The following is a 22,852-nucleotide window of genomic DNA, read 5'->3' as shown; positions in this document are numbered from 1 at the left end:
TGGGTGACAGAGCGAGACTCCATCTCAAAAAAAAAAAACAAAACAAAAAACAACAACTCAACATGTTAAAAATTCAAACTAATATAAGGGAGGTAGTACATACATGATTTAATATAACATGAACTCAATTGAAAGTCAAAGGGACTAGGTGAGCCATCATCAAAACCAGAGGCAGCATGACATAATAACAAAAAGGAACCTATTTTGAAAATGCAGTAAAAGATAGCATAGTTCAGAGGGTGAACATGACACAGTACTCAAACTTCCAAACAGTTACGGTCCAAGCAAATAAAAATGAGGAAGCACTCTTTAAAGCCCAGAGAATCATCAACATCTTTGCCCTGTAGCTATGTTATGAAGTCCCTCCCCATTTTATTTTCTCAAATATTCAATTTTTTCTCAAGATTTCAATTTTTAAAAAAACCACCCTGGATAAATTTTAAAGAAATCATGCTCAGCTCCCAAAGTACTAATTTCCATATATATTTAATGCCTGTATATTTCATATTTGGGCATACAAAATCCCTTGGAGGTAAATTATCTCGGAACTGAAAAGCTTTGGAAACCATCTACTCCAAACCCTTCATTTTAGAGATGAAGAAATCAAGGCGCAGAAATCAGAAAAAGCAACCTGACCAAGGTCACAGGAAGCAAAACCAGGACTAGCATCTAAGAGCCCTGACTCAATCCGTTTCTCTTTCTACTTTCCATAGCTGCCTCTCAACCTGAACCTCTAATCGAGTGATATACAAGGAAGGATTAGATAGGAAGAATGGATGGATGAATATGCGGGTGAATGAACATTCTATTATTATTCACAAAATGTATCATGTTTCTGTTTTGAAGAATGCAAGCCTAGTTCTTGTCACATGTCACAGCAATTGCTGTTTCCCACAAAGTATCAATCTTGTCAGCGAAAAAACGCTCTGGTACATCCTGCAGTTTAGAGACTGTTCACTTGCCAGCATACGTACAAGAAAGGAGACTCACCCCTACTCCAATCGCTCTGGCTCCCAAACCCCTAACTTCCCTCTCCTATACTCACTCTTTACCTGGCATTGGTGCATCATATTTACATTCACCTCACTTCCTTCACACGTATCCACCCATGGTTTCCCCATTTAGACCTGGTGTCCTTTCCTAACTGTACGCATCAGTAAACCCTCCCCCACTCCACAGGCCCCTCGATCACTTCTCATTCCTCTGTTGCCAAATCTCAGGCTTTTTCAAGTCCCAAGACCCCCTCTCGCTTACACAGTGATGTGGCCGGCACCCCGCACTAATACAGGGTCGGGAGCATATCTCCGCAGATGCTCCTCGCTCACTACCCGAGGCGGGGGCGGCGCCTCCTCCTCCTCTTCCTCCTCCTCCTCTTCTTCCTCCTCCTCCTCCTCTTCCTCCCCCTCTTCCTCCTCATCCTCCTCGTCATCGTCGGGCCCAGATACAGACGACGATGACGACGGCGACGACGACGACGTTGCCGCTTCTTCTTCCTCCTCCTCCAGTTCAGAGATGGTGTCGAACTCCGCCATGTTGGGCAGCAGGATGCTCATCACGTGACCTCGCGATCGCCGCCACTCTCCCGGAGAGGAGTTTGAACCTGCTGAGGTGCTGCAAGAGGAGGGGGAACGAAATGAAGAGAAAGAGGAGGGGTGTAGGGACAGGATTTGAGGAGACGCGCCTGCGTGTTGGGCAGACGGGGGGGGTGCGGGGGGGCGGCTGTTGGAGGCGGGGGCACTAGAGAGGAGCAAAGTCAGTGTACGCTTGCGCAGCTCCAAGGGGAGGGGGCCGCTAGAGGTGAACTCCAAGGAATCATCCAGGTCCGGTCTGCGGGTGCTCGCCTTAATACTGCTCTCAGCGTCAGCTACTTGTGTTCTGGATATCTTCTGATTTGATTTCCTATTAGTTAATGCTGGGCATTATTAACCCCACTGCAGGCGGGTGAGGGAAAGCGTATTGTATAAAAGTAAGATTAGAACTTTATCCAAAATATCTCAAGGTATATACCAATCCCTTACGTTTGTTCAACATTGCAGTTTAAAAGCCATGCGTCATAACTTTGTCACAATCTTGGGAGGCAGGGTAAGCACTTTTATTAGCATTTTACTTACGAGGAAACTTTTTACTACTTCTACTATGTAATACTTAACGGAAGACTTAAGTCAGGGACTGTGTTAAGTGCTCTGTATGTATATCTCATTTAATCCTCCGCAACCCTATGGGGTATGTATCATGATGATTTTATTTTACAGATGGGAAATCTAGCTGCGGAGAAAATAAGTAATTTGTCCAGTGTCAGGAAGCTACTAAATGGCAGACTTGATTTTAAATTTGGTGGTCTCTTCTGATTCCAAAAGCCCAGTACTCTTAACCAAAGGGCTGTACTGCCTGAAGTTATTTGGAAAGATTTTGTAGAGTGGTGCCTCTTGGGCTCTTCCTTAAAAGATGAATCAGAATATGCATGTTTGAATTTTGGAGTGTTTTTTGGGGGAGGGGGCAGATGGAGGGAGTGAAAGGAGCATTCTAACCTAAGGAAACCTTAATTAACATCATCCATTTTCCAGGCACTGAGCTAGACCCTCACGTACAATATTTCAGTTAACCCTTAATCCTGAGAGGTAGGTATCATTATATCTATTTTATTACATGACAAAAGTGGGTTTCGGAAGTTAAGTAATTTATTCAGGTATATGGTGACCTTTTGTCCAAAATTTTCCATTTTAAATAGTCTATCCTATCTTCTTTATACTCGCTAAAATGTTGTGGAGATCACATATTTTGCGTTTCTAAATAGTGTGCCAAACTGTTTTATACTTGGCAGTAGCACAAAAATCCATATCATTAAGACAGTAAAGTCACACAGCTGCTAAGTAACAGAACAAACACTGTAATCCAAGCATTCTAATACCAGCTTCACTGCTCTTTCTGCTACACTACGGCTGTATCCCTATCAGATGGTGTGTCTCTGGGGAAACAGACATAGTCAAACTTTAATTTAGGATGAGCATGACATTATCAGTATAAACAAAGTATTTAATGTGTGTGAAGTAGGAAGAAATTAGTTCTGTAAGAGAAATGAATCAAACCATTATCATCAAGGAGTATGTGTTATTAAAATGAAAAGCCCATTTTTATTCAAAAGTTGGATTATTTAGGGAACTTTAAAAATAAGTCATAACACTATCAATAAGCAACAAATTACAACTTTTTGTCGTTTAGATGACTGTATCTACTAGCCAGGAATTATAGAAGATGGAACCTTAAAATATTTTGTAGTAGCCTTCTGGCAAGACATATATCATATATCTTTGCTTTTTTTGGATGTTAATAAATGTGTCAGAGTTAAGATCAAAATTAATACTCTGCAACAGTTCTTTTCTTTCAAGAAGCAAAAAAAAAAAAAAAAAAAAAAAAAACTGTAAACGACATTTAAAATTTTTCCAAATATCTTATCCACGAAGGTCCACTAAGTCTGTGTATAGAGGGAAAAGTATTTCACCGACTACTGCTTAAATGATAGTTTCTCCTCACACTCAAGATTAGGCTAGGAAAGGCTATTTGAAGGACAGAAAGGGAAAGGAGTAGGGGGTGGACTCTGTAATAAGTGCAAGTAAGATATTGGAACTATGGTAAAAGTGGAGAAATTATGGCCATGGAGAATGAGAAGGAAGGAAAGGGATGGGGAAAATCTGTTAAAATAGAAAGAGGCCCCTCGTATTTAGTCAGATGTCAAAAGGACCAAACAGTTCAGGGAAGTGCTATACTTGACTAAACGCACAAGGTAGTCAAATCTGTCCATCTGTTTTCTGGCTTATATATTGTGATTAAAAGTCATATGTGATACCAAAGGTCATTTGTTTTGCTTAACTATAGGAGAATTTGGAATTAAGCAAGCTGAAGAAAAATACATTTTGTTTATCCATTGTCAGTAAACACGAGAAACACCATGGTTTCTGAATGATACCTTAGTATTAAGAATAGTAAATCGAGGAGTAGATGGAGAAGAAAGCAGGTTGTGTAACATTATGCCTAACTTGCTAAGCAGGGTATGGGGGTATTTCTCCCATATAATTAATAGGGAACTGAGGCATGAGATCATTAACCATCTAAGAGGTTTCAACCTTCACAGCTGAAAAGAATTGTAACCTTTTAAAGACAGCTTTATTTTATTTATTTATCAAAGCATTCAATTCATTAGTTTTAGTTACAGAGTTGTGCAACTGTCACTACAAACTAGTTTAAAATATTTACATCATCCCCAAAAGAAAGCTCTGTCCCATTTTTCAGCCATTCCCCATTCATCCCCAACACTTGGTAAGCATTAATCTACTTTCTTTTCTACAGATTTGTTTAATGGACATTTAAATAAATGGGATCATACACTAAGTGGTCTTTGTGTCTAGCTTCTTAGCATATGTTTTTGTGGTTCGTCAATGTTGTTTCATGTATCAGTACTTTATTCCTTTTAATTGATGAATAACATTCCATTGTTGGGGTAAATCGTATTTTGTTTATCTGCTTACCAGTTGATGACATATGGGTTGCTGCCACATTTTGGATGTTATGAAAATGCTGCTGTAAACATTTGCACACATGCTTCTGTTTGAACATAGGTTTTAATTTCTCTTGTATAGATAACCTATGAGTGGGATTCCCGAGTCATATGCTAAGATGATGTTGAACTTATTAAGACACTGCCAAGCTGTTTTTCCAAAGTGACTTCATCAATTTACATTCCCACAAGCAATGCAGGAGAGCTCCACTTTTTCCACATCCTCTCCAACACTTGTTATTGTCTTTTTTTATTATAACTATTCTTATGGGTGTGCATCATGGTTTTACTTTGCATTTCCCTAATGATTAGCGATGAACATCTTTTCATGTACCTGTTTTCTGTTTGTATAGCCTCTTTGATGAAATGTCTACCCAAATCTTTAGCTCCATTTTAAAATAAAGCTCTTTTTGAGATACTTGTAGATTCATGTGTAGATGTAAAAAATAATACAGAGAGATCCTGTTTACACTTTACTTACTATCCCCCAATAGCAACATCTTGCATAACTATTGTTATGCAGATTTAACAACCACAAAATTGACATTGATACAATCCGTCTGTTTTATTCAGATTTTCCATCATGGATGTACTCATTTGTGTCTGTGTGTCCATTTAGTTCTGTGCAATTTTATCAGAGGTATAGGTTCTTATGACCATCACTACAGTCAAGATACAGAATAATTACATCACCATAAAGATCTCTCCTGTTATATTTTCATGATACTTCTTATCCTCCTGCTTACATTATGTAAACTGTGTCATACTATATGTAATTTTGGGGGCTTAGATTTTTTTCTCTCAGCATAATTATACTGAGAATCACCCAGGTTATTGTATGTATCAGTGGTTATTTTTATTGCTGTGTAATACTCCACAGTATAGATTTACCAGTTTGTTTAGCTATTCACCCACCGAAAGGCATGTGTTGTTCTCACGTTTCAGATGTTATGAATAAACTGCTATTAAAAAAATTGTGTACAGCTTTTTTGTCCTTTAAAAAATTGGGCTATTTGTCTTATGGATTTATAAATGTTCTTTATGCATCCTAGATAGAAGTCCTTTATTACATATATAACGTACAACTATTTTGTCCCAGTCTTTGGCTTGCCTTTTCTCATGGTTAATGATATCTTTAGAATGGAAAAGTTTTAAATTTTGATCAATTCATCAATTTTTAATCACTTATGCTTCTGATGACATACGTAAGAAATTTTTGGCTAACCCATTATCAGAAATATTTGCTCTTATGTTTTCTTCTAAGAGTTTTATTGTTTTTTTTTTTTTTTTTTTTTGAGCTGGAGTCTCGCTCTGTTGCCCAGGCTGGTGTGCAGTGGTGCGATCTTGGCTCACTGCAAAGCTCTGCCTCCTGGGTTCACACCGTTCTCCTGCCTCAGCCTCCCAAGTAGCAGGGACTACAGGTGCCTGCCACCACGCCTGGCTAAATTTTTTTTTTTGTATTTTTAGTAGAGACGGGGTTTTACCGTGTTAGCCAGGATGGTCTCAATCTCCTGACCTCGTGCTGCCTGCCTCGGCCTCCCAAAGTGCTGGGATTACAGGTGTGAGCCACTCGTCCTGGCTGAGTTTTATTGTTTTAACTCTAACATTGAGGTCTGTGATTCATTCTTAATCAATTTTTTGTGTATGGTATTAAGTAAGGGTCTAAATTTATATTTTTGCATTGTGGTTATGAAATTATTCTAGCACCATTTACTGAAGACAGTCCTGTTTTCATTGAATTGCCTTGATATTGATACAGGAGATAGAAATAAATTATTTAGGCAAATAAGGCAAAAGAGTGTCCTCAGCAGAACTTGTTTTCCAACAAAAAGCAGCCCAAGAAATCACTTCTTTTCTTTCTTTTTTTTTTTTCTTTTTTTTTTTGAGACAGTCATTCTCTGTCGCCCAGGCTGGAGTGCAGTGGTGCAATCTCGGCTCACTGCAACCTCTGCTGTCCGGGTTCAAGCAATTACTCTGCCTCAGCCTCCCAAGTAGCTGGGATTACAGGCACCTGCCACCATGCCTGGCTAATTTTTGTAGTTTTTTAGTAGAGACGGGGTTTCTTGGCCAGGCTGGTCTTGAACTCCTGACCTCATGATCCACCCGCCTCAGTCTCCCAAAGTGCTGGGATTACAGGCGTGAACCATCGCGCCTGGCCAGAAAACACTTCTTTTCTAACAAAGGGAAGCCTGGAAGATCATGCTGCAAACATAAGGAAGCTGGAAGCTTGCACGGGGGATGCCAGCAGCTGTACCTATAGAAAGGGCTACCTGGGGACAGGCATGTCCACCATGGGGTCTCCACCTTCCCTTTTTTGTTAGAATGTGCAGAGTAAGAAAGAAATAAGCAACATGGAGTAGCTCAGGCAGAGGACCCAACTGCATAATAAAAGATTGGGGTTAGGGCTGCTAGAGATTTGCACCCTGTGCAGATGGCACATATGGTCCTAATGAGTTTTTCAGATCCTATGTCGATCAGGTACTGCCTCCCAACTAGCTCATCTATAAAAACCCTTGCATGTCACTGCACGTTGGCAATCCATTTTTCTGGGAACCCTCTCTGTGGCAGGCAAATTTCTTTCTCCTATTACAATTCTGCTCTAAATCTCACCCTTTGTATGTGTCTGCATCCTTGATTGCTGTGGCCGTGAGACCAAGAACGTGAGGTGTCACCCCATTCAATGAGGCTGCTTCAATATCTTTGTTGAAAATTAATTGACCATTAATGTTTGGTTTTATTTTGGGACTCTTAATTCTAGTCAATTTTTTTCTCTATGTCTATCTTCATGCCAGCACCAAATCATCTTGAATATTGTAGCTTTATAGGAAGGTTTTAATTGGAACATTTAAGTCCATCACATTTGCTCTTTTTCAATATTATTTTGGCTATCCTGAGTCTTCGCATTTTCATGTAAGTTTTAGGGTCATGTCATCAGTTTCTTTTTAAAAAACCAGCTGGAATTTTGATAGGAATTGCTTTGAATCTGTAGGTCAATTTGAGAATGTCATCAACTTTACAATGTTGAAGTTGTATATTGTTTTGCAAAATTCTGGGATAAAGTCTAATTGGTCTACATATTTTTTTTCCTTGTGATGTTGATTTGGCTTTGTTATCAGACTGAGGACTTTCACTGTTTTCTCCATTTCCTGGGAGAAACTGTGAAGTATTGTTGTTTTTCTTCTTTAAATATTTGATAGAATTCAGCAGGCCTGGGCTTTTTATTGTGGGGGTATTTTTATTACTAATTTATTATTTTTACTTGTAATACTTCTATTGAGATTTTCTATTTTTTCTTAAGTCGGTTTCAGTATTTTTGTCTTTCTAGGAATTTGTTTCATATAAATTGTCTAATTAGTTGGCCTAAAATGTTTTATGGTTTTTCTTGTAATTTGTTAAAAAATTCTGTAAGATTAGTAGATAGTGATGTCCCCTTGTTCATTATAAATTTAGTAATTTTTGTTCTCTCTCTTTTTTTTTTTACTTGTACTACATAGCCATAGATTTTTCTATTTCATTCATATAAACCAAGGATAAAATCCTAAGTCCCCCAACCCACTGAACAGACCACTTCTTGGTCAAGGGGACCCTAGAGAAACCTGAGAAACTGACCAACAATGACAGAAAGAGAGGTCAGACATGCCTCATTACACCCCATCATTTTGAAGATTAGGTACTACTGACCAGCATTAACATTGAACTAGAGATCATAAGACTGACAAAACACTCTTTGTGGCAACGTCACTGTTTTTCTTCATATGTTGGCCACATGAATGTCTTCTTTTGAGAAGTGTCTGCTCATACCCAGCACTCACTTTTTGATGGTGGTGTTTGTTTTTTTTTCTTGTAAATTTGTGTAAGTTCCTTGTAAATTCTGGATATTAGACCTTTGTCAGATGGTTAGATTGCAAAAATTTTCTCCCATTCTGTAGGTTGCCTGTTCACTCTGATGATAATTTCTTTGCTATGCAGAAGCTCCATAGTTTAATTAGATTCCATTTGTCAATTTTGGCTTTTGTTGAAATTAGTTTTGGGGTTTTAGTCATGAAGTTTTTGCCCATGCATTGTCCTGAATGGTATTGCCTAGGTTTTCTTCCAGGATTTTTATGGTTTCAGGTTTTATATTTAAGTCTTTAATCCATCTTAATTTTTGTATAAGGTGTAAGGAATGTGTCCAGTTTCTATTTTCTGCATATGGCTAGCCAGTTATTTCGGCACCATTATTTAATAGGGAATTCTTTCCCCATTACTTGTTTTTGTCAGGTTTATTGAGGATCAGATGGTTGTAGATGTGTGATGTTATTTCTGAGGTGTCTGTTATGTTCAATTAATCTATATATCTGTTTTGGTACCAGTACCATGCTGTTTTGTTTACTGCAGGCTTGTAGTATAGTTTGAAGTCAGGTAGCATGATGCCTCCAGCTTTGTTCTTTTTGCTTAGTATTGTCTTGGCTGTATGGGCTTCTTTTTGGTTCCATATGAAATTTAATGTAGTTTTTTCATATTGTCAGTAGTAGCTTGATGGGAATAGCCTTGAATCTATAAATTCCTTTGTGCAGTATGGCATTTTCATGATATTGATTCTTCCTATCCATGAGCATGGAATGTTTTTCCATTTGTTTGTGTTGTCTCTTATTTCCTTGAGCAGTGGCATGTAGTTCTGTTTTAAGGGGCCCTCACATCCCTTGTAAGTTGTATTCCTAGGTATTTTATTCTTTTTGTAGCAATTACGAATGGGAGTTCACTAATGATTTGGCTCTCTGCTTGTCTATTGTTGGTATGTAGGAATGCTTGTGATTTTTCCACATTGATTTTTATATCCTGAGACATTGCTGAAGTTGCTTATCTGCTTAAGGAGTTTTTGGGCTTAGACAATGGGGTTTCTAAATATACAATCATGTCATCTGCAAGCAGACAGTTTGACTTCCTCTCTTACTATTTGAATACCCCTTATTTCTTTCTCTTGCCTGATTGCCCTGGCCAGAACTTCAAATATTATGTTAAATAGGAGTGGTGAGAGAGGGTATCCTTGTCTTGTGCCAGTTTTCAAAGGGAATGCTTGCTGCTTTTGCTCATTCAGTATGATACTGGTTATGGATTTTTCATAAGTAGCTCTTATTATTTTGAGATATGTTCCATCCATACCTTGTTTATGGAGAGTTTTTAGCATGAAGGGATGTTTGATTTTATCGAAGGCCTTTTCTGAATCTATTGAGATATTCACATGGTTTTTGTCATTGGTTCTATTTACATGATGGATTATGTTTATTTATTTGGGTGTGTTAAACCAGCCTTGCATCCCAGGGATGAAGCCAACTTGATTGTGGTAGATAAGCTTTTTGATGTGCTGCTGTATTCAGTTTGCCAGTATTTTCTTGAGGATTTCACTTCAATGTTCATAGTGGATATTGGCCTGAAATTTTCTTTTTTTGTTGTGTTTCTGCCAGGTTTTGGTGTCAGGATAATGCTGGCCTCATAAAATGAGTTAAAGAGGAGTCCCTATTTTTCCATTGTTTGGAATTGTTTCAGAAAGAATGGTACCAGCTCCTCTTTATACCTCTGGTAGAATTTGGTTTGATTCCATCTGTTCCTGAGCTTTTTTTTGGTTGGTAAGCTATTAATTACTGCCTCAATTTTTTTTTTTTTGGTTCCATATAAAACCAGGAAGAAGTGGAATTCCTGGTTTCCACTTCTTTCTGGTTTAGTCATGGGAGGGTGTATGTGTCCAGGAATTTATCCATTTCTTCTCAATTTTCTAGTCTATTTGCATAGAGGTGTTTATAGTATTCTCTGATGTTAGTTTGTATTTCCGTGGGGTCACTGGTGATATCCCCTTTATCATTTTTTATTGTATCTATTTGATTCTTCTCTCTTTTCTTCTTTATTAGTCTAACAAGCAGTCTATGTATTTTGTCAATATTTTCAGAAAACCAGTGCCTGGATTCATTGATTTTTTTTGAAGCATTTTTCATGTCTTTATCTTCTTCAGTTCATCTCTGATCTTAGTTATTTCTTGTCTTCTGTTAGCATTTGAATTTGTTTGCTCTTGCTTCTGTAGTTCTTTTAATTGTGATGTTAGGGTGTCCATTTTAGATCTTTACAGCTTTCTGATGTGGGCATGTAGTGTATAAATTTCCCTTTTAACACTGCTTTAGCTGTGTCTCAGAGATTCTGGTCTGTTGTCTCTTTGTTCTCATTGGTTTCAAAGAACTTTTTGATATCTGCCATTATTTTGTTATTTGTCCAGCAGTCCTTCAGGAGCAGGTGGTTCAATTTTTATGTAGTCGTGCAGTGTTGAGTGAGTTTCTTAATCCTGAGTTCTGATTTGATTATGGTCTGAGAGACTGTTTGCTATGATTTCTGCTCTTTTGTATTTGCTGAGGAGTGTGTTACTACCAATTATGTGGTTGAGTTTAGAATAAGTGCTGTGTGGCACTGAAAAGAATGTATATTCTGTTGATTTGGAGAGGACAGTTCTATAGATGTCTATTAGTTCTGCTTGGTCTAGAGCTGAGTTCAAGTCCTGAACATTCTTGCCAATTTTCTGTCTCATTGATCTAATATTGACAGTGGAGAGTTAATGTCTCCCACTATTATTGTGTGGGAGTCTAAGTTTCTTTGAAGGTCTCTAAGAACTAGTTTTATGAATCTGGATGCTACTGTATTAGGTGCATAAACATTTAGGATAGTTAGCTCTTCTTGTTGCATTGATCACTTTACCATTATTTAATGCCCTTCTTTGTCTTTGATTTTTGTTGGTTTAAAGTCTGTTTTATCAGGAACTAGGATTGCAACCCCTGCTTTTTTTTTTTTTTCTTTCAATTTTCTTGGTAAATATTCCGCCATCCCTTTATTTTGAGCCTATGTTTCTCATTGCATGTGAGATGGGTCTCCTGAATACAGCACACCAATGGGTCTTGACTCTATCCAATTTGCCAGTCCATGTCTTTTCATTGGGGCATTTCACCCATTTACATAGAAGATTAATGTTGTTATGTGTGAATTTGATTCTGTTATCATGATCCTACCTGGTTATTTTGCTCACTAGTTGATGCAGTTTTTACATAGTGTCATTGGTCTTTATATTTTGGTGTGCTTTTGCAGTGACTGCTACCAGATTTTCCTTTCCATATTTATTATTTATTGCTTCCTTCAAAAGATCTTGTAAGGCAGGCCTGGTAGTGACAAATTACCTCAGCATTTGCTTGTCTGGAAATGATTTTATTTCTCCTTCGCTTATGAAGTTTAGTAGGGCTGGATATGAAATTCTGGGTTGAATATTCTTTTCTTTAAAAATGTTGAATATTGACCCCACTCTTTTCTGGCTGGTAGGGTTTCTGCAGAGAGATCTGCTGTTAGTCTGATGGCCTTCCCTTTGTGGTAACCCAACCTTTTTCTCTGGCTGCCCTTAATACTTTTTTCTCCATTTCAACCTTGTTGAATCTGCTGATTATGTGTGTGGGTGTTGCTCTTCTCAAGGAGTATCTTTTTTTCTTATACTTAACTTTAAGTTCTGGGGCACATGTGTACAACATGCAGTTTTGTTATGTAGGAATACATGTGTCATGGTAGTTTGCTGCACACATCAACCCATCACCTACATTAGGTATTTCTCCTAATGCTATCCCTCCCCTAACCCCCTACCCCTGACAGGCCCTGGTATGTGATGTTCCCTTCCCTGTGTCCATGTGTTCTCATCATTCAGCTCCCACTTATGAATGAGAATGTGCAGTGTTTGGTTTTCTGTTTTTGTGTTTGCTGAGAATGATGGTTTTCAGCTTTATCCATGTCCTGGTGAAGGACATGAAGTCATTCTTTTTTATGGCTGCATAGTATTCCACGGTGTATATGTGCCACATTTTCTTTATCCAGATTATCATTCATCGACATTTGGGTTGGTTCCAAGTCTTTGCTATTATGAATAATGCAGTAAACATACATGTCCATGTGCCTTTATAGTAGAATGATTTATAATCCTTTGGGTATATACCCAGTAATGAGATTGCTGGGTCAAATGGTATATCTGGTTCTACATCCTTGAGGAATCGCTACACTATCTTCCACAATGGTTGAACTAATTTACACTCCCACCAATAGTGTAAAAGCATTCCTATTTCTCCACATCCACTCCAGCCTCTGTTGTTTTCTGACTTTTTAGTGATTGCCATTCTAAATGGCATGAGATAGTATCTTCTTGTGGTTTTAATTTGCATTTCTCTAGTGACCAGTGATGATGAGCTTTTTTGCATATGTTTGCTGGCTGTATAAATGTCTTCTTTTGAGAATTGTCTTTTCATATCCTTGTTCCACTGTTTGATGGGGTTGTTTGTTTTTTTCTTGTAAATTTGTTTATTTGTAGATTCTGTGTATTAGCCCATTGTCAGAGGGATAGATTGCAAAAATTTTCTGTCATTCTGTAGGTTGCCTGTTAATTCTGATGGTAGTTTCTCCTGCTGTGCAGAAGCTCTTTAGTTTAATTAGATCTCATTTGTCAATTTTGACTTTTGTTGCCATTGCTTTGGTGTTTTAGACATGAAGTCTTTGCTTACGCCTATGTGCTGAATGGTATTGCCTAGGTTTTCTTCTAGAATTTTTATGTTTTTAGGTCTTACGTTTAAGTCTTTAATTCATCTTTAATTAATTTTTATGTAAAGTGTAAAGAAGGAGTCCATTTTCAGTTGTCTACGTATGGCTAGCCAGTTTTCTTAACACCACTTAATAAATAGGGAATCCTTTCCCCATAGTTTGTTTTTGTCAGGTTTGTCAAAGATCAGATGGTTGTAGATGTGTGGTTTTATGTCTGAAGCCTCTGTTCTGTTCCATTGGTCTATATATCTGTTTTGGTACCAGTGTCATGCTGTTTTGGTTACTGTAGCCTTGTAGTTTAGTTTGAAGTCAGGTAGCTTGATGCCTCCAGCTTTGTTCTTTTTGCTTAGGATTGTCTTGGCTATATGGGCTCTTTCAGTTCCATATGAAGTTTAAAGAAATTTTTTCCAATTCTGTGAAGAAAGTCAATGCTAGCTTGATGGGGAAAGCATTGAATCTGTGAATTACTTTGGATAGTATGGGCATTTTCTGGATATTGATTCTTCCTATCCATGAATATGGAGTGTCTTTCCATTTATTTGTGTTATCTCTTATTTCCTTGAGCAGTGGTTTGTAGTTCTTGAAGATGTCCTTCACATCCCATATAAGTTGTATTCCTATGTATTTTATTCTCTTTGTAGCAATTGTGAATGGGAGTTCACTCATGATTTGGCTCTCTGTTTGTCTATTATTGGTGTATAGGAACACTTGTGCTTTTTCCACAATGATTTTGTATTCTGAGATTTGCTGAAGTTGCTTATCAGCTTAAGGAGATTTGGGGCTGAGATGGTGGGGTTTTCTAAATATACAGTCATGCCATCTGCAAAGAGAGACAATTTAACTTCCTGTCTTCCTCTTTGTATAGCCTTTATTTCTTTCTATTGCCTGATTGTCCTGGACAGAACTTCGGATATTCTGTTGAATAGGAGTGGTGAGAGAGGGCATCCTTGTCTTGTGCCAGTTTTCATAGGGAATGATTCCAGATTTGCCCATTCAGTATGATATTGGCTGTGGGTTTGTCATAAATAACTCTTATTATTTTGAGAAACATTCCATCAATACCTAGTTTATTGAGAGTTTTTAGCATGTAGGGCTGTTGAATTTCATCTAAGGCCTTTTCTGCATCTATTGAGACAATCATGTGGTTTTTGTCATTGGTTCTGTTTATGTGATGGATTACTTTTATTGATTAATGTATGTTGAACCAGCCTTTCATCCCCGGAATGAAGCCGACTTGACCATGGTGGATAAACTTTTTGATTTTCTGCTGGATTCAGTTTGCCAGTATTCTATTGAGGATTTTCACATTGATGTTCATCAGGGATATTGGCCTGAAATTTTTCTTTTTAGTTGTGTCTCTGCCAGGTTTTGGTATCAGGATGATGCTGGCCTCATAAAATGAGTTAGGGAGGAGTCCCTCTTTTTCTATTGTTTGAAATAGTTTGAGAAGGAATGGTGCCAGCTCCTCTTTGTAGCTCTGGTAGAATTTGACTATGAATCTATCTGGTTCTGGACGTTTTTTCATTGGTAGGCTATTAATTACTGCCTCAATTTCAGAACTTGTTATTGGTCTATTCAGGGACTTGACTTCTTTCTGGTTTAGACTTGGGAGGGTGTCCAAGGAATTTATCCATTTCTTCTAGGTTTTCTAGTTTATTTGCATAGAGGTGTTTATACTATTCTCTCATGGTAGTTTTATTTCTGTGGGATCTGTGGTGATATCCCCTTTGTCATTTTTTAATCATCTATTTGATTATTTTCTCTTTTCTTCTTTATTAGTCTGACTAGTGGTCTATCTATTTTGTTGAGCATTTCAAAAAATCAGCTCCTGGATTAATTGATTTTTTGAAGGGTTTTTCATGTTGCTATCTCCCTCAGTTCTGTTCTCATCTTAGTTATTTCTTGTCTTCTTCCAGCTCTTGAATTTGTTTGCTCTTACTTCTCTAGTTCATTTAATTGGGATATTAGGATGTCGATTTTAGATCTTTCCTGATTTCTTTTGTGGGCATTTAATGTTATAAATGTCCGTCTAAACACCGTTTAAATGTCTCCCAGAGATTCTGGTACATTGTGTCTTTGTCCTCATTGGTTTCAAAGAACGTCTTTATTTCTGCCTTCATTTCATTATTTACCCAGTAATCATTCAGGAGCAGGTTGTTCAGTTTCCATGTAGTTGTGTGGTTTTTAGTGAGTTTCTTCATCCTGAGTTTTAATTTGATTGCCCTGTGGTCTTAGAGACTGTTTGTTATGATTTCCGTTCTTTGGCATTTGCTGAGTAGTGTTTTACTTCCATTTATGTTGTCAATTTTAGAATAAGTGCCATGATGTTCTGAGAATAATGTATATTCTGTTGATTTGGGGTGGAGATTTTTTAGATGTCTGTTAGGTCTGTTTAGTCCAGGGGTGAGTTCAAATCCTGAATATTCTTGTTAATTTTGTCTCGTTGATCTGTCTAATATTGAGAGTGGGGTGTTAAAGTCTCCCACTATTACTGTGTGAGAGTCTGAGTCTCTTTGTAGTTCTCTAAGTACTTGCTTTATGAATCTGGGTGCTCCTGTATTAGGTGAATATGTATTTAGGATAGTTAGCTCTTCTTGTTACACTGATCCCTTTACTATTATGTATGCCCTTCTTTGTCTCTTTTGGTTTTTGTTGGTTTAAAATCTGTTTTATCAGAGACTAGGAATTCAACCCCTGCTTTTAAATTTTTTTTTGCTTTCCATTTGCTTGGTAAATATTCCTCCCTCCCTTTATTTTGAGCCTATGTGTGTCTTTGCACATGAGATGGATCTCCTCAAAACAGCACACTGATTGATCTTGACTCTTTATCCAATGTGCCAGTCTGTGTCTTTTAATTGGGGCATTTAGCCCATTTACATTAAAAAAAATTTTTTTTTTATTATTATACTTTAAGTTCCAGGGTACATGCAGAACGTGCAGGTTTGTTACATATGTATACATGTGTCATGTTGGTGTGCTGTACCCATTAACTCGTCATTTACATTAGGTATATCCCCTAATGCTATCCCTCCACACTATCCCCTCCCCACAATAGGCCCCAGTGTGTGATGTTCCCCTTCCTGTGTCCAAATGATCTCATTGTTCAGTTCCCACCTATGAGTGAGAACATGCGGTGTTTGGTTCTCTGTTCTTGCGATAGTTTGCTGAGAATGATGGTTTCCAGCTGCATCCATGTCCCTACAAAGGACACAAACTCATCCTTTGTTATGACTGCATAGTATTCCATGGTGTATATGTGCCACATTTTCTTAATCCAGTCTGTCACTGATGGACGTTTGGGTTGATTTCAAGTCTTCGCTATTGGGAATAGTGCTGCAATAAACATACGTGTGCATCTGTCTTTATAGCAGCATGATTTATAATCCTTTTGGTATATCCTCAGTAATGGGATGGCTGGGTCAAATGGTATTTCTAGTTCTAGATCCTTGAGGAATAACCACACTGTTTTCCACAATGGTTGAACTAGTTTACAGTCTCACCAACAGTGTAAAAGTGTTCCTATTTCTCCACATCCTCTTCAGCACCTGTTGTTTCCTGATTTTTTAATGATTGCCATTCTACCTGGTGTGAGATGATATCTCACTGTGGTTTTGATTTGCATTTCTCTGATGGCGAGTGATGATGAGCGTTTTTTCATGTGTCTGTTGGCTGTATGCATGTCTTCTTTTGAGAAGTGTCTGTTCATATCCTTTGCCCAATTTTTGATGGGATTGTTTGATTTTTTCTTGTAAATTTGTTTGAGTTCTTTGTAGGTTCTGGATATTAGCCCTTTGTCAGATGAGTAGATTGCAAAAATTTTCTCCCGTTCTCTAGGTTGCCTGTTCACTCTGATGGTAGTTTCTTTTGCTGTGCAGAAGCTCTTTAGTTTAATTAGATCCCATTTGTCAATTTTGGCTTTCATTGCCATTGCTTTTGGTGTTTTAGACATGAAGTCCTTGCCCATGCCTATGTCCTGAATGGTATTTTCTAGGTTTTCTTCTAGGGTTTTTATGGTTTTAGGTCTAACATTTAAGTCTCTAATCCATCTTGAATTAATTTTCGTATAAGGAGTAAGGAAAGGACCCAGTTTCAGCTTTCTACTTATGGCTAGCCAATTTTCCCAGCACCATTTATTAAATAGGGAATCCTTTCACCATTACTTGTTTTTGTCAGGTTTATCAAAGATCACATGGCTGTAGATGTGTGGTATTATTTCTGAGGGCTCTGTTCTGTTCCATTGGTCTATATCTCTGTTTTGGTACCAGTACCATGCTGTTTTGGTTACTGTAGCCTTGTTTTATAGTTTGAAGTCAGGTAGCATGATGCCTCCAGCTTTCTTCTTTTGGCTTAGGATTGTCTTGACAATGTGGGCTCTTTTTTGGTTCCATATGAACTTTAAAGCAGATTTCCCAGTTCTGTAAAGAAAGTCATTGGTAGCTTAATGGAGATGGCATTGAATCTATAAATTACCTTGGGCAGTATGGCCATTTTCACAATATTGATTCTTCCTATCCATGAGCATGGTATATTCTTCCATTTGTTTGTGTCCTCTTTTATTTCACTGAGCAGTGGTTTGTAGCTCTCCTTGAAGAGGTCCTTCACATCCCTTGTAAGTTGGATTCCTAGGTATTTTATTCTCTTTAAAGCTATTGTGAATGGGAGTTCATTCATGATTTGGCTCTCTGTTTGTCTGTTACTGATGTATAAGAATGCTTGTGATTTTTGCACATTGATTTTGTATCCTGACACTTCGCTGAAGTTGCTTTTCAGCTTATGGAATTTTTGGCTGAGACAGTGGGGTTTTCTAAATATACAATCATGTCATCTGCAAACAGGGACAATTTGACATCTTCTTTTCCTAACTGAATACCCTTTATTTCTTTCTCTTGCCTGATTGCCCTAGCCAGAACTTCCAACACTATGTTGAATAGGAGAGGTGAGAGAGGGCATCCCTGTCTTGTGCCAGTTTTCAAAGGGAATGCTTCTAGTTTTTGCCCATTCAGTATGATATTGGCTGTGGGTTTATCATAAATAGCTCTTATTATTTTGAGATACATTCCATCAGTATGGAATTTATTGAGAGTTTTTAGCATGAAGGGCTGTTGAATTTTGTCAAAGGCCTTTTCTGCATCTATTGAGATAATCATGTGGTTTTTGTCTTTTGTTCTGTTTATATGCTGGATTACATTTATTGATTTGCATATGTTAAACCAGCCTTCCATCCCAGGGATGAAGCCCACTTGATCACGGTGCATAAGCTCTTTGATATGCTGCTGGATTCGGTTGGCCAGTATATTATTGAGGATTTTTGCATCAATGTTCATCAGGGATATTGGTCTAAAATTCTCTTTTTTTGTTGTGTCTCTGCCAGGCTTTGGTATCAGGATGATGTTGGCCTCATCAAATGAGTTAGGGAGGATTCCCTCTTTTTCTATTGATTGTAATAGTTTCAGAAGGAATGGTACCAGCTTCTCCTTGTACCTCTGGTAGAATTCAGCTGTGAATCCATCTGGTCCTGGACTTTTTTTGGTTGGTAGGCTATTAATTATTGCCTCAATTTCAGAGCCTGCTATTGGTCTATTCAGGGATTCAACTTCTTCCTGGTTTAGTCTTGGGAGAGCGTAAGTGTCCAGAAAATTATCCATTTTTTCTAGGTTATCTAGTTTATTTGCATAGAGGTGTTTATAGTGTTTTCTGATGGTATTTTGTATTTCTGTGGGGTTGGTGGTGATAATCCCTTTATCATTTTTTATTGCATCTTTTTGATTCTTCTCTCTTTTCTTCTTTATTAGTCTTGCTATTGGTCTATCAATTTTGTTGATCTTTCCAAAAACCAGCTCCTGGATTCATTGATTTTTTGGAGGGTTTTTCGTGTCTCTATCTCCTTCATTTCTGCTCTGATCTTAGTAATTTCTTGCCTTCTGCTAGCTTTTGAATGTGTTTGCTCTTGCTTGTCTAGTTCTTTTAAATGTGATGTTAGGGTGTCAATTTTAGATCTTTCTTGCTTTCTCTTGTGGGCATTTAGTGCTATAAATTTACCTCTACACTCTGCTTTAAGTGTGTCCCAGAGATTCTGGTATGTTGTACCTTTATTCTCATTGTTTTCAAAGAACATCTTTATTTCTGCCTTCATTTTGTTATGTACCCAGTAGTCATTCAAGAGCAGGTTGTTCAGTCTCCATGTAGTTGAGCAGTTTTGATTGAGTTTCTTAGTCCTGAGTTCTAGTTTCATTGTACTGTGGTCTGAGAGACATTTTGTTATAATTTCTGTTCTTTTCCATTTGCTGAGGAGTGCTTTACTTCCAACTATGTGGTCAACTTTGGAATAAGTGTGATGTGCTGAGAAGAATGTATATTGTATTGATTTTGGGTGGAGAGTTCTGTAGATGTCTATTAGGTCTGCTTGCTGCAGAGATGAATTCAATTCCTGGATATCCTTGTTAACTTTCTGTCTCATTGATATGTCTAATGTTGACAGTGGGGTGTTAAAGTCTCCTGTTATTATTGTATGGGAGTCTAAGTCTCTTTGTAAGTCTCTAAGGACTTGCTTTATGAATCTGGGTGCTCCTGTATTGGGTGCATATACTTAGGATAGTTAGCTCTTCCTGATGAATTGATCCCTTTACCATTACGTAATGGCCTTCTTTGTCTCTTTTGATCTTTGATGGTTTGAAGTTTGTTTTATCAGAGACTAGAATTGCAACCCCTGCCTTTTTTTGTTTTCCATTTGCTTGGTACATCTTCCTCCATCCCTTTATTTTGAGCCTATGTGTGTCTCTGCATGTGAGATGGGTCTCCGGAATACAGCAAACTGATGGGTCTTGACTCTTTATCCAGTTTGGCAGTCTGTATCTTTTAATTGGACCATTTAGTCCATTTACATTTAAGGTTAATATTGTTATGTGTGAACTTGATCCTGTCATTATGATATTAACTGGTTATTTTGCTCATTAGTTGATGCATTTTCTTCTTAGCAATGGTGGTCTTTACATTTTGGCATTTTTTTGCAATGGCTGGTACCAGTTGTTCCTTTCTATGTTTAGTGCTTCCTTCAGGATCTCTTCTAGGTCAGGCCTGGTGCTGACAAAATCTCTCAGCATTTGCTTGTCTGTAAAGGATTTTATTTCTCCTTCGTTTTTGAAACTTGATTTGGCTGGATATGAAATTCTGGGTTGAAAATTCTTTTCTTTAAGAAAGTTGAAATTTGGCCTTCACTCTCTTCTGGCTCATAGGGTTTCTGCAGAGAGATCTCCTGTTGGTCTGATGGGCTTCCCTTTGTGGGTAACCTGGCCTTTCTCTCTGGCTGCCCTTAACATTTTTTTCTTCATTTCAACCTTGGTGAATTTGACAATTATGTGTCTTGGGGTTACTCTTCTCGAGGAGTATCTTTGTGGTTTTATCTGTGTTTCCTAAATTTGAATGTTGTCCTGTCTTGCTAGGTTGGAGAACTTCTCTTGAATAATATCCTGATGACTGTTTTGCAACTTGGATCTATTCTTCCCATCACCTTCAAGTTCACCAATCAAATGTAGATTTGGTCTTTTCACATAGTCCCATATTTCTTGGAGGCTTTTTTTGTTCCTTTTCATTGTTTTTTCTCTAATCTTGTCTTATCACTTCATTTCATTAATTTGCTCTTCAGTCTCTACTATCCTTTCTTCCACTTGATCGATTTGACTATTGATACCTGTGTATGCTTCATGAAGATCTCGTACTGTGTTTTTCAGCTCCGTTGGGTCATTTATATTCTTCTCTGAACTGGTTTTTCTATTTAGCAATTTGTCTAATTATTTTTTTCAATGTTCTTATCTTCCTTGCATTGCATTAGATCATGGTCATTTCATTCAGAGGAGTTTGTTATTACCCACCTTCTGAAGCCTTCTTCTATGAGTTCATCAAACTCATTCTCTATTCAGTTTTGTTCCCTTGCTGCTGAGGAGTTGTGACTTTGGAGGAGAAGTGGAGTTCTGGTTTTGGGAATTTTCAGTCATTTTGCACTGGTTTTTCTTCATCTTCATGGGTTTATCTACCCTTGATCTTGGATGTTGGTGACCTTCAGATTGGGACTCTGAGTGGATGTGCTATTCCTTTCTGTTTGTTAGTTTTCCTTCTAATAGGCCCCTCTGCTGCAGGTCTGTTGGAGTTTGCTGGAGGTCCAGTCTAGACCCTGTTTGCCTGGGTAACACCAGCGGAAACTGCAGAACAACAAAGATCCTTGCCTGTTGTTTCCTCTAGAACCTTTGCCTCAGAGGGCCACATGCCAGATGCCAGCCAGAACTCTCTTGTATGAAGTTCTCTCAGTCCCTACTGAGAGACTTGTCTCCAGTGGGGAAACAGGGGTCAGGGTCCCACTTGAGGAGGCAGTCTGACCCTTAGCAGAGCTTGAACACTGTGCTGGGAGATCTGCTGCTCTCTTCAGAGCCATCAGTCAGCGACATTTCAGCCTGCTGAAGCTGCATCCACAACCACCCCTTCCACCAGGTGCTCTGTCCCAAAGAGATGGAGGTTTTATCTATAAGTCCCTGACTGGGGCTGCTGCCTTTTTTTCAGAGATGCCCTGCCCAGAGAAGAGGAATCTAGAGAGGCAGTCTGGCCACAGCCGCCTTGCTGAGCTGTGGTGGGCTCCACCTATTTCAAAATTCCTGGTGGCTTTGTTTACATTGTGAGGGTAAAACCGCCTACTCAAGCCTCAGCAATGGCAGACACCCCTCCCCCACCAAGCTCGAGTGTCCCAGGTCAAACTTAGACTGCTGTGCTGGCAGCAAGTATTTCAAGCCAGTTGATCTTAGCTTGCTGGGCTCCATGGGGGTGGGACCTGCCAAGCCAGACCACTTGGCTTTCTGGCTTCAGCCCCCTTTCTGGAGGAGTGAACAGTTATGTCTCACTGGCATTTCAGGCGCCATTGGGGTATGAAAAAAAAATACAAGCAAACAACAACAACATAAAAACTCTTGCCAGTAGCTCAATGTCTGCCCAAATGGCCACCCAGTTTTGTGCTTGAACCCAGGGCCCTGGTGGCATAGGCTCTGGAGGGAATCTCCTGGTCTGTGGGTTGTGAAGATCGTGGGAAAAGTGCAGTATCTGGGCTGGAGTGCACTGTTCCTCAGGCACAGTCCCTCATGGCTTCTGTTGGATTGGGGGAGAGAATTTCCCTACCTCTCCCGCTTCCTGGGTAAGATGATGCCACATGCTGCTTCAGTTTGCCCTCTGTGGGCTTCACTCACTGTCCAACCAGTCCCAATGAAATAAAATGGGTACCTCAGTTGAAAATGCAGAAATCACCCACCTTCTGCATCGTTCTCACTGGGAGCTGCAGACCAGAGCTGTTCCTATTAAGCCATCTTGCCAGCAATCCTCGAGGAGTATATTAGTGATGTTCTCTATTTCCTGAATTCAAATTTTGGCCTCTATTGCTAGGTTGGGGAAGTTCTTCTGGATAATATCCTGAAAAGTGTTTTCCAACTTGGTTCCATTTTCAGCATCGCTTTCAGGTACACCAATCAAATGTAGGTTTAGTCTTTTCACATAGTTCCATATTTCTTGGAGATTTTGTTTGTTCCTTTTCATTCTTTTTTCTCTAATCTTGTCTTCATGCCTCATTTCAGTAAGTTGATGTTCAATCTCTGATACATTTTCTTCTGCCTGATCAATTTGGCTATTGATACTTGTGTATACTTCACAAAGTTCTTGTGCTGTGTTTTTTTAGCTCCATCAGGT

General features: G+C 38.5%; 1 protein-coding gene across 2 annotated transcripts in view; it reads right to left on the bottom strand.

Annotated features, from left to right (window-relative positions):
• The window catches only part of CHIC1 (cysteine rich hydrophobic domain 1), a 119,257-nt gene extending 117,572 nt beyond the window's left edge, over positions 1-1,685 (bottom strand). Inside the window, exon 1 of one of the 2 annotated variants that reach the window (XM_050776431.1) lies at positions 1,255-1,685. In XM_050776431.1, coding sequence (XP_050632388.1) covers positions 1,255-1,553 — 299 coding nt within the window. In that variant the 5' untranslated portion in view covers positions 1,554-1,685. The remainder of the gene's footprint in view (positions 1-1,254) is intronic. The other variant, XM_050776432.1, reaches the window with a different exon arrangement.
• Positions 1,686-22,852: the final 21,167 nt, after the last annotated feature.

Source organism: Macaca thibetana, chromosome X, assembly GCF_024542745.1.
Source record: "Macaca thibetana thibetana isolate TM-01 chromosome X, ASM2454274v1, whole genome shotgun sequence".
Taxonomy (NCBI): domain Eukaryota; kingdom Metazoa; phylum Chordata; class Mammalia; order Primates; family Cercopithecidae; genus Macaca; species Macaca thibetana.
This window is presented reverse-complemented; position numbering and strand designations above follow the sequence as displayed.